General features: G+C 38.3%; 2 protein-coding genes across 4 annotated transcripts in view; both read right to left on the reverse strand.

Annotated features, from left to right (window-relative positions):
• Window positions 1-10,479, reverse strand: part of LOC107549542 (actin, alpha cardiac muscle 1) — a 20,402-nt gene extending 9,923 nt beyond the window's left edge. Inside the window, exons 1-9 of one of the 2 annotated variants that reach the window (XM_016230673.1) lie at window positions 10,461-10,479; window positions 9,183-9,327; window positions 8,842-9,081; window positions 8,486-8,570; window positions 8,236-8,397; window positions 7,295-7,486; window positions 6,412-6,593; window positions 6,164-6,307; window positions 1,514-1,515 (exon numbers count right to left, since the gene is read on the reverse strand). In XM_016230673.1, coding sequence (XP_016086159.1) covers window positions 6,164-6,307; window positions 6,412-6,593; window positions 7,295-7,486; window positions 8,236-8,397; window positions 8,486-8,570; window positions 8,842-9,081; window positions 9,183-9,311 — 1,134 coding nt within the window. In that variant the 5' untranslated portion in view covers window positions 9,312-9,327; window positions 10,461-10,479 and the 3' untranslated portion in view covers window positions 1,514-1,515. Of the gene's footprint in view, window positions 1-1,513; window positions 1,516-5,965; window positions 6,308-6,411; window positions 6,594-7,294; window positions 7,487-8,235; window positions 8,398-8,485; window positions 8,571-8,841; window positions 9,082-9,182; window positions 9,328-10,460 lie in introns of those variants that run through there. The other variant, XM_016230674.1, reaches the window with a different exon arrangement.
• LOC107549543 (gap junction delta-2 protein-like) lies at window positions 1,096-3,989 on the reverse strand. Of its 2 annotated transcripts, XM_016230677.1 has the most exons (3): window positions 3,542-3,989; window positions 3,314-3,355; window positions 1,096-2,108 (listed from the first exon to the last, which is right to left on the reverse strand). In XM_016230677.1, exons 1-3 carry the CDS (start codon window positions 3,610-3,612, stop codon window positions 1,265-1,267), a joined length of 957 nt encoding a protein of 318 aa, XP_016086163.1. In that variant the 5' UTR covers window positions 3,613-3,989; the 3' UTR covers window positions 1,096-1,264. The 2 variants fall into 2 exon arrangements, with proteins under 2 accessions (XP_016086163.1, XP_016086164.1); XM_016230678.1 differs by lacking the exon at window positions 3,314-3,355 and having other exon boundaries at window positions 3,542-3,988.
• Window positions 10,480-13,469: the final 2,990 nt, after the last annotated feature.

Below are 13,469 nucleotides of genomic sequence, written 5' to 3' on the forward strand. Positions count from 1 at the left end.
TTTTGTCTCTCATAGTTGAGGTATACCTATGATGAAAATTACAGGCCTCTCTCATCTTTTTAAGTGGGAGAACTTGCACAATTGGTGGCTGACTAAATACTTTTTTTCCCCACTGTATATTCTAATAATTTATATTATATTAACATAGTTTTATCTTTTTTTTGTGAAATATTTGCTTGTACTATTTTTTTAATATTAGATTCCACTTGCTTTGATATTTTGGCATCTGATGATGCCATCTGATTTTTAAATGTGACTTAAGTGCTCATATACCTTTAAGGTTCTCTTATATATAAAACAAATAAATATATATATATATATATATATATGTGTGTGTTAATTAATGTTAATAATAGCTCAGCAAAGTTCCCTCTTTAATAATTTATATTATATTAACATAGTTTTATCTTTTTTTTTGTGAAATATTTGCTTGTACTATTTTTTTAATATTAGATTCCACTTGCTTTGATATTTTGGCATCTGATGATGCCATCTGATTTTTAAATGTGACTTAAGTGCTCATATACCTTTAAGGTTCTCTTATATATATATATATATATATATGTGTGTGTGTGTGTTAATTAATGTTAATAATAGCTCAGCAAAGTTCCCTCTTTCTTGTATTTATGCCATAATTCTGCCATACGCCAGAACTGATTTCTTTTAAATGCATTGGAGAACAAATTATGGAGGACTTTTTTAGGACTTTTGGAGAAAGTAGAAGGAAATAATGAAAGAGGGAGGGTAAGAGCGGACAGACTGAAATTGTACAACACACACACACACTCACACAACAACAGCCTCCACTGATGTCCTGTCAGGTTGGACCTTTGCTGTTTGTGTTGTGTCAAAGAGGAATCTCAGGTCCCTGCTGAATTCCAAATTGATCTGTCAGGATGTTTGTGCCTAGATTTCCCTCCCCCTCCTCTCTGCTGAAGAGTCATCTTGGCACTTTTCTCAGTATGGTCAATGGGGTTCAGTGTTGTCTTGGACCCCATTGACTTTCATTGCATGGACCAAAACGTTCTTCAAAATATCTTCTTTTGTGGTCAACAGAAGAAAGTCATACAGATTTGGAACGACATTTGGAATGACTCGACACAGGTTGAGTAAATGATGGCAGAATTGTCATTTTTGAGTGAACTATTCATTTAGAATAGAGGCTCCAAGACTTAAAATGGGTGATTCATCTAAAATGTGCAACCTGAGGTCTTCCTGGACCAGGATTGAGCACCTCTGCTTTGATGAACCACATGAAGGAACATTAGACATAGGCTGAGTCACTCGACTGGGTGCGGCCGAAATTCGGCATGCTCATCCGCGGTAAGTCCTTGTTTCTGATCTCGTATATGGACTTTCTCCTGGCCTGAACCCCCCTCACCGCCGTTTTAATTTTCCTCCAGCCCAGATGATTGAGTTCTGCAAGGTTGAGCACCACGCAAATCCCACTGACCGCAAACATGAAGACGAGGAACACAGTTTTCTCAGTGGGTCTCGAAACGTAGCATTCGACGTCTTTGATGCAAGGGTAGCGATCGCACTCATACACGGCGGGAACGTTGAATCCGTACAGGAAGTACTGCCCCACCAAGAAGCCGATCTCCAGCGCGTTCCTGAAAACCACCTGAATGATGTAAAACCTTGAGATGCCCTCTTGCCTTCTCATTTTAGATTTGGCAGTTCTCATGGCTGAACTGGGGATCTCTTTCACTTCCAAACAGTCGGGCTCAGATTCTTTGGTGGAGTTTTCCGTGTTCTGAAGTACTCCGTTCACAATGGTGCTCCTGAACCTTTTGCTGTCGTCTCGTTTCATTGAATCAGGATCTTTGTCGAGGGACAGGTAGACCATGGAATATCTCCGCTCCTTCTGTTTGGCAGACTGATGCACAGAGTATGTGATGAAGCAAAGACTGGGTGTGCAAACCATGATGATCTGGAACACCCAGTATCTGATGTGAGATATAGGGAACGCTTTGTCATAGCAAGCTTGGTTACAGCCCGGCTGTAAAGTGTTACATACGAACATTGACTGCTCATCATCATACACGGTCTCTCCTACAATTGCAACGATTAGAATCCGGAAGATCACCACCACTGTCAGTAGGATCCTAAACATAAAGACAGAAATATTTTAGTTCATAGTGTATCTGCTCCGGTATTCACAAAAATGTTAAGTCAAAGCAATAAAAGGAATACAAAACACTTAAAAATTGCAATACAAAATGGCTAACAAATAAACAAATTTACTGTTAAAAATGGCCATTTGTGGTTGCTAGAAATTCACTGTGACAACACTTAATTTTAAAAGGGTTCAAATTCTGCACTTTTTTGCACCATATACATATATATATATACACCCCCCCCCACACACACACACAATTAATTAATTAATTAATAAATAAATTAAAAAACATTACAATTAAAGAGACAATTCCTGAAAATGTGGTTTTGCTAGAAATTCACTGCACAAAATAGCACATATTTTGCACATCATAACTGTATATATTTCATGAACTGATATAATCTTAATATTCTAATGATGTACTCATACTATCTATTGATACTATCATCTGGCAATATTAATATTCCAATAACTACAATGTACTATAAGATTTGTTGTTTTGCATATACTGATACAAATTGTTAAACACAAGACCACATGATGAATTCAATTTCATCAAATGTGAAACTTCTGCAAAAATAGCCAATAAATCCACAGTATATAAATGCGTTCAGCATACAGTGTTCATATACATCTCACAAAACAATATTAAGGTAGTAACACACATGGCGATAGAACAATGCTATATACATTAACTAAATTACATAAAATACTCTTTGAATGTACATGACTGATTAGAAAAAAAAGAAACATCAGTATTTTATTGAACTGTGATGTGTCACGTTAGGACTTATACATATGTGAACGTCCTTTTACTGTTTTCCACCGTAAATTATAAATTGACTTTTAATTTACTAAAGTGTAGAATATAACAAATTCACTGTTTTTTTATGGTAATTTATACTTTTTACTTTCAAAAACATCACTATAGATTTTTTGATGGTAAAATTACATGCAGTGTCTGTTAAATCTAACTTTGTTTTTTATTGTATATGATATGGTAATTTACAGTTAACCAACTAACAGGTTTTAACTGCACGGTTTTCTGTTCTTTTGACTGTGCAGATTGACGAGGGGAGCTGTCCAGTGCTGAAACTCTCTCCGCAGGCAAACGCGCGCTTCCAGCCAAGCAGGGCACGCACAACATTTCTTTGAAAGCAAATCAGATCTGACATGGAACAGCAGTCTTACCGATGGCACAAAATCTTTGTTGTCCAAAATGTGCTGTAATAACTGTAACAACAATAACATCAAAAGCATTATCGTAATTCTTCGAACACCTTCCTGTCCTTTACAATGGGCACATCAAGCTCCAATAGCCAATCGCCCTCATTTAGAAGGGTCACTGTGTAATGACCTCAGTATTTTTCTTTTAATGTGCAAAGCAATCAATAAACATGTTGCACTTTTTCCCCTCACCTCCCGATCATAGTAGAATGCTGCTGGACAGCCGCCTCCAGGAGACGCTCGAGAATGGTCCATTCCCCCATGGCTGTTCATTCGGAGCCGATGTAACACAGTGGACCGTGTGAAATCAAATGCGAGCTACTGTTCCGCTCCGAAGGCGAGTGTAGTATCGGGCGAATGCATTGATTAGTCGCTGCTGTCCACCTTGTCGCTCCGGAGTGCGCGCTCGTCCTAGGTCCCGATTAATCTAAAGTCCCCCTGTTTTCTGTCTCGCCAGCAGGACGACAGGTCGCTCTGAGCCTAAACGGAGGGGAGTATAATGTTTGGCTCGTGCTAATCCCGCTTTAAGTAGACTGCCCCCTCCTCCTCCCCCTGCGTCACGCGCAGACAGGTTGTTGGAGAGGAACCAGAACAGCAGGATCTCTCCGTTTCATTATTCTCCGAATATGCCAGAGATGCCCTGATTAATCCGTAATAAAATCATTGGTGATAAACTCAAATCACTGGGGAGGTCTGTCTCCCGCGACACACACACACACACCCGCTTGATAGGATGGGAGCTTAGAGCTTAGAGTTCGTGTTCGTGTGCGCTCACGATAATAAACAGGGCGCGGATCATGGGGGGTAATTAAGGCTTGAACCCCGGCAAAGAAAGCCAAAAGGTAAATCCAGGTTTCAGACGGGCTTTCCAACGCCTTACTAATGATTTAGATTACAAGCTATAGCCAGAGCGCGTATTTTCAACGGCCGCCCAAACGCTGACGAACATAAAGTAGAGTTTGCTAACCAGGTCACCATAGCACCAGTATCCCGCATGCCGCTTTCCATCGCGACCAATCACTGTTGACAATTTGCGGATTTTGTTACCAAATTTAGGAACTTTATTATTGTTGCTGCGACTTTTATTAATGTTTCGCGACAAGGAGCTATTATGGCGATGTATATTTTGGTGATTCGCAAACAAAACAAAATAAGGCAGATTGTCGTTTGTAACGTTTTCACAAAGCTGACGTCCTTAACTTATTTGTATGGTTACAAAGTATCCTAACGTTACTTGTTGCAAATAGTGGCAATTATCTGCACTTCAGTATTGTAGTACATTCTAAAACAGTATGCAATAATAACGTATGGAGTGTAAATGATAATGCTAATTTAAATTATTAAAGGGATGCCACCTTATTGGTACAATAAAGCCCTCCCTACACCTACCCTAACCCTACCCGATACTTTATTTTCAACTTTTTGATTATTTCCTTAATTTTTATTGAAAATAAATGCCTTTACAATGTGATACGAGATTTGAAAAGGGAGAAAAAAAGTTTGTGTTCTGATTTAATCTGTTTTCGGATTTGTCGTTGTGTTTTCTGACTTGTTATTTTGTTTTCGAATTTGTCATTGTGTTTTCTGACTTGCTATAATGTTTTCTGAATTGTTGTTGTGTTTTCTGAATTGTTATTTTGTTTTTTAGACTTGCATTTGCGTTTGTAATTTGATATTTTGTTTTCAGAATTGTGATTCGTTTTGCACTTCTCGGTCACCGTAATATAGTCCTAATCAATCGCGTTATCTGACAACAGAAACAAAACTTTGTAAAAATATGTCACCTTTCAATAGACAAAACCACAAAACTGTTTTGAAAGCTGAGTTCAGAAAAATTGAGATAGCACCTTTATACAATTAAATATGGCGTCTAACCTGACTAATTGTTGCACGCAATTAACCTCAAGCAATAGTTCCCCGAAAATCACCTTATATACTTTAACTTTAAATCAATTTTACTTTGCAATTCCTTTAAAATAATCGACCGCCCTGAAATCCATTGTATTTTTTGCAAACACTGTTTATATGTGAAAATTACACTACATTTTCCGTTCTGCAAAAAACATGAAAGATTCTACACGAGTCAAATTTCTTTTGTAAACAGTTGATTGAGTTGGTTAATCTGAACTCTTCAAATCAAGCACAGTCCCTTAACCCTCACTTGCACTCTCCCGCAGGTGATGAAGAGGTAGGCCTATTTGTGGTAAGGCCTGTGGTGACCTTACACTGGTGAGTAATCGCTTTAGGACTTCTCTCTAGGATGGAGAGATAAAATATGGGATATCCCTGCTAGAATCCAACTGATAACTGAAGCTGTAAAACTCAAGGCAATGTTTGCACATATTTATAGTATAGGTAAGACAAAAAATAAAATCCTCATAAGCCTGAAGAGGGCATCTTGACAATAAGCTGCGTTCTCCTCTGATCTCCCTTCGCCTCCTACAGAGCCACAGCTATTTTTATACTGGGTGCTAATTGAAGTTGCAACTATGAATCCATCACGGATGGCTTTTATGCAGTCCTGTATTCACTGTATTAATGAACAAAGTGTTAAATTTTTTGGAGTAAATGACAAAGATTAATTAAAGACTAATTAAAATAATATAAATTCCCTGGTCTTGTTTATTTAAAAACCAATAAATATCCACATACAAATTTACGTATGATCCAGTAAATAACTACAAACAAATTGCACTTTGGTGTAAACATACTGTACAAGGAAAAATAAAGGCAAAATCTGCCTGCATGCACAACAGGCGGAGGTAATGTTGAGAATTTCTGTTAGAATTAATGTTGTGTGGTGTATCCTGGCACTTAGAAGCACTTCCTGTGGACGATGGATGGGCCAGCCTCATCGTATTCCTGCTTGCTGATCCACATTTGCTGGAAGGTGGACAGGGAAGCCAGGATGGAGCCACCGATCCAGACGGAGTACTTACGCTCAGGGGGAGCGATGATCTGTCAGAAAGAAGACATGTGATGATTACAAATCAAACATCTCACTTAGGTGAATTAAACTTAAAAGAAGACAGAATATCTGAATGACTAAATAAATATTCTACCTTGATCTTCATGGTGCTGGGGGCCAGAGCAGTGATCTCCTTCTGCATTCGATCAGCAATACCTGGGTACATCGTGGTGCCACCAGACAAGACGTTGTTGGCATACAAGTCCTTACGGATGTCAATGTCACACTTCATGATGCTGTTGTAGGTGGTCTCATGGATACCAGCAGACTCCATACCTTAGGTAAGAAAAAAGCAGCGTTGTTATTGTTAACTAAATCTAAAGCTATGATGTTTTATTTATTTATTTAAGTCGAAATAAAATGAAATTTAAATATTAGATGTGAATATATGAAAATTAAAAATGTTGCCTTGGTAACTAACTGAAATAAATTAAGAACTAAAATTACTAAAACTAAAATAAAAATACAGTTACATAGTATTATGAAAGTAATACAAATGACAAAAACTAAAACTATAATTTTTTTTTTGTTAAAATAAAGCTGATGTTATTGGTCAAATGAAAACTTATATTATAAAATATAAGTATTAGATGAAAAACTTCAACAGAAATGTTGCCTTGGCAACAAAATAAGTTGAAGAAGTACTAAAATGGCTGACTAAAACCGAAATCAAATAAAGTTAAATAGAAATATTACACAAACATTTTTTTAAATAAAGAGCACATAAAAAAATAAAACAATGTAAAATCATGTTTGGTTGATTAAAATAAAGCTATAATAAAATAGAAATATTATATGGAAAAACTGAAAATATAAAAATCAAAGCTAAATAAAAATATTAATAAATAGATAATAATATATAAGTAATACTAAAATAATTCTGAACCAGTTTAGACCAGGTTTAAACAATATGCAGCGATATAATTTTTTTTTTCTTTCTTTTTTTTTAGTGGTAGAATTAATATGATATCACCCACCAATGAAGGAAGGCTGGAAGAGAGTCTCTGGGCAACGGAAACGCTCATTTCCTATAGTGATGACCTGGCCATCGGGCAACTCGTAAGACTTTTCCAGAGAAGAGGAGGAAGCAGCAGTGGCCATTTCATTCTCAAAATCCAAAGCGACGTAGCACAGCTTCTCCTTGATGTCACGAACAATCTCACGCTCAGCTGTGAGAATGTGATTCCAGTGTTAAAGGGGTCCTATTATGCTTTTTCACTTTTTCAACTTTAGTTAGTCTGTAATGTTGCTGTTTGAGCATAAAAAAGATCTGCAAAGTTACATAGCTCAAAGTCCAATTCAAAACAAGATATTTTATTTAACATTTTACAAAAACTACAACGAATGACTCGTTTGGACTACAACGCATATTTTCCGGGATTTGTGATATCACAAATATCGACGAATGGGACGAGACCTGGTTGAGCAACGAGTGTTATCACTATGTCGGAGACACGCTAGCTTTCCCAAGGCAGACGAACTTAGAGTGGTTACAATCATCCGGGTTTAAATCGCACTCAAATTTACTCAAAACGCAATATTTACACTGAAGCTCGCAGGCGGCTATGGTAAGGGGCATGACATTTCCCAACCAGGCGCAGAGTGCTGCCAATCACAACACACACTGGACCAGCTGACCAATCACAGCACATTTCGTATTTCAGAAGGTGGGCCTTCATTTGATACAGGAACTATTCGAGCCGTTCATGCCAGACTGGGGAGAGAGGTGCTGTAATAATGTAAAATATGAGAAAAATTATGTGTTTTTGAACAATCTAGTATGAGAGCCTGTTCTAGTACACCCCCAAAACAAAATCCAGACTTTGTAAAAGAGCATAATAGGACCCCTTTAACACAATATATTATTATAATACCTGTTTGATAACTCTAATAATGATACAGCTTAGCTTATTCATACCTGTGGTCACAAAAGAGTAGCCACGCTCAGTCAGGATCTTCATCAGGTAGTCAGTAAGATCACGGCCAGCCAGATCCAGACGCATGATGGCGTGGGGCAGGGCATAACCTTCATAGATGGGCACATTGTGGGTCACACCATCTCCGGAGTCCAGTACAATACCTACAAACAACAAAAATCTTTAAGGCTCCAGAGAAACCAACAAGAAATTAAGTATTTTCATGCATGCATTCACAAATACCACACTCACCAGTGGTACGGCCAGAAGCATACAGTGACAGCACAGCCTGAATGGCCACGTACATGGCGGGAACGTTGAAGGTCTCAAACATGATCTGCAAATGAATGCATGCCAGACATTTGTGAAGTCAAATGTATTTATAAAGCAGCTTTACAGAAAATTATGTTAATGTCTATAATATCTTTATATTTATATAGCCTTATAGTCCAGTTAGCAGAATAAATGTTTTGTGTATTTGTAATATTTGCAATAACAAGGTGAGGAAATGATTACACCGCATTTTCATTTTCTAGGTGAACAGTCTTTTGTAGAGTTTGTAAAGTCATGCGAATGTGCACTGTTTGAGGATGTTTAAGCGAGTTTACCTGTGTCATCTTCTCTCTGTTGGCCTTGGGGTTAAGAGGAGCTTCAGTGAGCAGGGTGGGATGTTCCTCGGGGGCCACACGCAGCTCATTGTAGAAGGTGTGGTGCCAGATCTTCTCCATATCATCCCAGTTGGTGATAATACCATGCTCAATTGGGTACTTCAAAGTCAGGATACCTCTCTTGCTCTGAGCCTCATCACCCACATAGGAGTCTTTCTGTCCCATACCTACCATGACACCCTGTTAGAGAAGAGATGATGTCAATAGTTGAGTACAAACTGTATAATATTCCTCATTAAACCTATAACATAGACCATTTTTTAATTGAAAAACCATCTTACCTGGTGGCGAGGACGACCAACAATGGAGGGGAAGACAGCGCGAGGCGCATCATCTCCGGCAAAGCCAGCCTTCACCAGGCCGGAGCCATTATCGCACACAAGAGCGGTGGTCTCGTCGTCATCACACATGGTGTCAGCTGGGGTTCTAAATGAAGATCAGATACACGTATGAACATACTGCGAACATCCGAGTCATTATGTTTGCATTCCTGACAAGCTCACGTTTGCTCTGCAGAATAGACCACAAAACCATTTGAAATTCTTTTCCAAACTTAAAAATAAAGATTCTTTATTGGCATCTTTGATTCTATGAAGAACCTTTAACATCAATGGAACCTTTTCCATTGTTCAAAAAGTTTTTTTATAGTACAAAAAGGTTCTTTAGATTATAAAATGTTCTTCACACTAAGAAAAAAGTGGCTCTTTTAAGAACTTTTCACTGAAAGGTTCTTTGGGGAACCGAGAGTGAATGGTTCCATGAAGTTGTACTTAACAAACGGTTCTTTAGTGGAAAAAAAATTCTTCACACACACACACACACACACACACACACACAGATGTCTGGTCAGCTATCCTTGTGGGAACTCTCCATAGGCGTAATGGTTTTTCTACTGTACAGACCGTATATTCTATTGCCCTACACCAACCCTACCCCTAAACCTACCCCTCACAGGAAACTTTCTGCATTTTTAGATTTTCGAAAAACTTCATTCTGTACGATTTATAAGCTTTTGTACCCGTGGGGACCACAATTTAGGTCCCCACCGTGACACGAGTCCCAATGAGTCTGTGCATAGTCAGGTTTAAGTCCCCACCAGGATATATAAACCAGTACGCACATCACACACACACACACACACACACACACACAGAGACAGAGAGAGAGAGAGAAAGGTTCTTTTAAGAACTGTTAACTGAAAGGTTCTTTGTGAAACTGAAAATTGTTCTTCTATGGCACCACTGCAAAAAAAAAAAAAAACTTTTTGGAGAACATAGTTCTGTACCTCCTGAGATGCTGACATGCTCATCCTTGATTGACTAATCCTCTTGACAAGTTTCAAAAGTAAAAACATTAACTTTTTTTTTACTCATAGTTAGCAAAGTATTCATAACTGACAACTCTAAGCCTCTGAAATGTTTGTTTAGCTCAAGAGTCAATTATATTCATTATAATGCCAGTGATGTTGCACCAGAGCTGACCTAGTTTAAATCCTAGCATTCAGAAGAGCATCCCATTAAATGAAGTCTGACATTTCGGAAAGCGTTAGCTGTACTTACCAGATCAGCACCAGGAGCGTGAATGGTAGACGGCGCCTTGAGGCGCAGCCAATTTATACTCCAAGAGTGGCCCCGCGCCCGGTGGACTTCCCTCTCCTTATTTGGTAGCCCTAGCGCCATTGAGAGTGGAGTGGCCATGAATGGAAGGGCGCGTGGAGGAGAGACCCCCGCGAGGCATTCGGTCCTACGCCCATGTATGGGAAGAGACGCAGGGAGGCATCGCGGGGGCAAGTGATGGTACTCCACGATTTTCAGCACGTCATTATTAATCACTGTGAACATTGCTGAAATGTCATCCCTAAAATCTGCACGTTACACGTTAAATATAAATGACAAAACATAAGCGATTTTTCCCTTTAAACAAAAAATAAATAAATTAATTAAAATAACCCACCGTTTACACTTAACGATGTCTCATTAAGGTGTTGATATTTTCATTTAGAAGCAAAATATGAGTTTGTCTACGTAGCTGAGAAAAAAAGAGTAAACAATGAATGAACAAAATATTTAACATTTGAAATTATTATAACATCAGAAAAGCTAAATGAAAACAAGAAATATCTATCTATCTATCTATCTATCTATCTATCTATCTATCTATCTATCTATCTATCTATCTATCTATCTATCTATCTAAAGCAGGGAAAAGCCATAATCTTTATATAATACACAGTTTAATATCACTACATTAGGATAAGTAAATAGACTGAAATTAAATCATATGTTAGTATTGGAAACAGAATTTGAAGCATAATGATATATCTATATAGAGGGGACTGACAATAGAAATTTATCAGGGAGAATGATCATTTGTGCAATTACATTTGAGCAAAATCCTGAAAACACAATAGAAAAGACATAAGACGGGATGCCCAAAATGCAATTGTGCCGTTTTGTCATCCATCCCCCATTCAGGCCAGCCCTTTCATCTGACGTGTCCCTGCCATTTGTTTCCATTTATATCACAGTTGAAGTGTTTGAGCTTTAGGAAGATGAAAGGCAGAGTGCAAAACTCATGTAGGGTTATTTGTCTGCTCTAGGAACTTGCACTGTATATCAAAGATACTCAATGAGGCTTTATTTGGCCCGAGAGTCATGAACTGTTTAAAGACAATAATTAAGATACATTTATTCATAGGAAGCCGCTCTGAATTTTGAGGAGATCAGTTTGCAAACCTGAGGTAGCACATCAGCACTCTTGAAAATCCACGTCAAAGACCCACTGCCCTTAGGTTAGCACAGTTATAATGATGAATAGAGGATTGCTAAATAGAGATTGTGGAAGTCACATCACCAACCACTGCCAGTGTGTGCTTTATTAAAGTATTTAACCATAAATTGCTGAGTTCACCTCCTCTCTCCTGTATCTGCATTTCGCCCCATTTCCGTTTTTTAGGGGACAAAAGTATGTCTGCTTGCTGTGTCTAGATTTCTACTGAAAAGTTAATTTACGCTACCCTGTCTAACAGTAATGACCGTTCCCTCTCATAATGTTAAATTCATGTGACTACTGAGTGATGTAATGTGCTGTTTTTTGCATAATCCCCAACATTCTCTGTCTGAGCATCTGTCAGCCAGCAGGGCTTAAGGTTCCCTCTATTTGAACTTGTTATGGCTGTGTTAGGGGTGATTTGGCTGCTACAAAAATAACCTTGATACTTGCTCGAACCGCATGTGTGTGAATATGTCAATGTTTGGAAATGTATTTCCAGACAAGTCAAGTCAAGTCACCTTTATTTATATAACACTTTTAACAATACAGATTGTCAAAGCAACTTCACAGTATTAAATAGGAAAATGGTGTGTCAATAATGCAAAATGACAATAGTAAACATTCAATTTTCAGCTAAAAGCAGTTCATCATTGAATTCAGTGATGTCAACATCCAGCTAAGTTCAGTTTGAATAGTATCTGTGCAATCAAGCTGACGATATCGCTGGATATTAAGTGTCGCCAACTAAGCAAGCAAGAGGCGACAGCGGCAAGGAACCAAAACTCCATCTGTGACAGAATGGAGAAAAAACCTTGGGAGAAACCAGGCTCAGTCGGAGGGCCAGTTCTCCTCTGGCCAGACGAAGCCAGCAGTTCAATTCCATGCTACAGCAAAGTCACATTGTGCAGAGGACTCATCTGGTTCCTGTGGTCTTGTCCCGGTGGCCGTCTAGGAGACTAGGTCTTCACTGGGGATCTGTCTCTGGGGCTCATCTAGTTGTCCTGGTCTCCGCTGACATTCAGGGCTGTAGAGGTAATCTCTAGGTGCTGATCCACCATCTGGGCTGCTGGATATGTACTGGATCTAGTGGCTACGGTGACCTCAGAATAAGAAAGAAACAGACTAATATTAGCATAGATGCCATTCTTCTAACGGTGTAGCAAGTATATCGGGTGTTATGGGAAGTGTTACAGGTGTAATAGGTCTGGTTGTACTATTTAATGCAGCCTAAAATCCTTTAACAAATTTGAATATTACAAATTTGTTAGTGTGTTATGTGTAAGCCAGGTTAAGAGATGGGTCTTTAATCTAGATTTAAACTGACAGAGTGTCTGCCCTAAATAGGAAAAGATATTCTAGGCATTATCATTATCATTATCTTGATTTTGATATTCTAGGCATTATCAAATTGCCAGAGTTTTGAGAACGCAGAGGACTATAATGCAATAAGAGCTCATTCAAATACTGAGGTGTTAAACCACTCAGGGCTTTATAAGTAATAAGCAAGATTTTAAAATCTATACGATGTTTAATAGGGAGCCAGCACACTGTTGATAGAACCGGGCTAATATGGTCATACTTCCTGGTTCTAGTAAGAACTCTAGCTGCTGCATTTTGGACCAGCTGGAGTTTGTTTATTAAGTGTGCAGAACAACCACCCAATAAAGCATTACAGTAATCTAACCTTGAGGTCATGAACGCACAAATTAACGTTTCTGCATTTGACATTGAGAGCATTGGTCGTAATTTAGATATATTTTTGAGATGGAAAAATGCATATGATCCATATGATACCT

Source organism: Sinocyclocheilus grahami, unplaced genomic scaffold (assembly GCF_001515645.1).
Source record: "Sinocyclocheilus grahami isolate Dianchi unplaced genomic scaffold, SAMN03320097.WGS_v1.1 scaffold374.1, whole genome shotgun sequence".
Taxonomy (NCBI): Eukaryota; Metazoa; Chordata; class Actinopteri; order Cypriniformes; family Cyprinidae; genus Sinocyclocheilus; species Sinocyclocheilus grahami.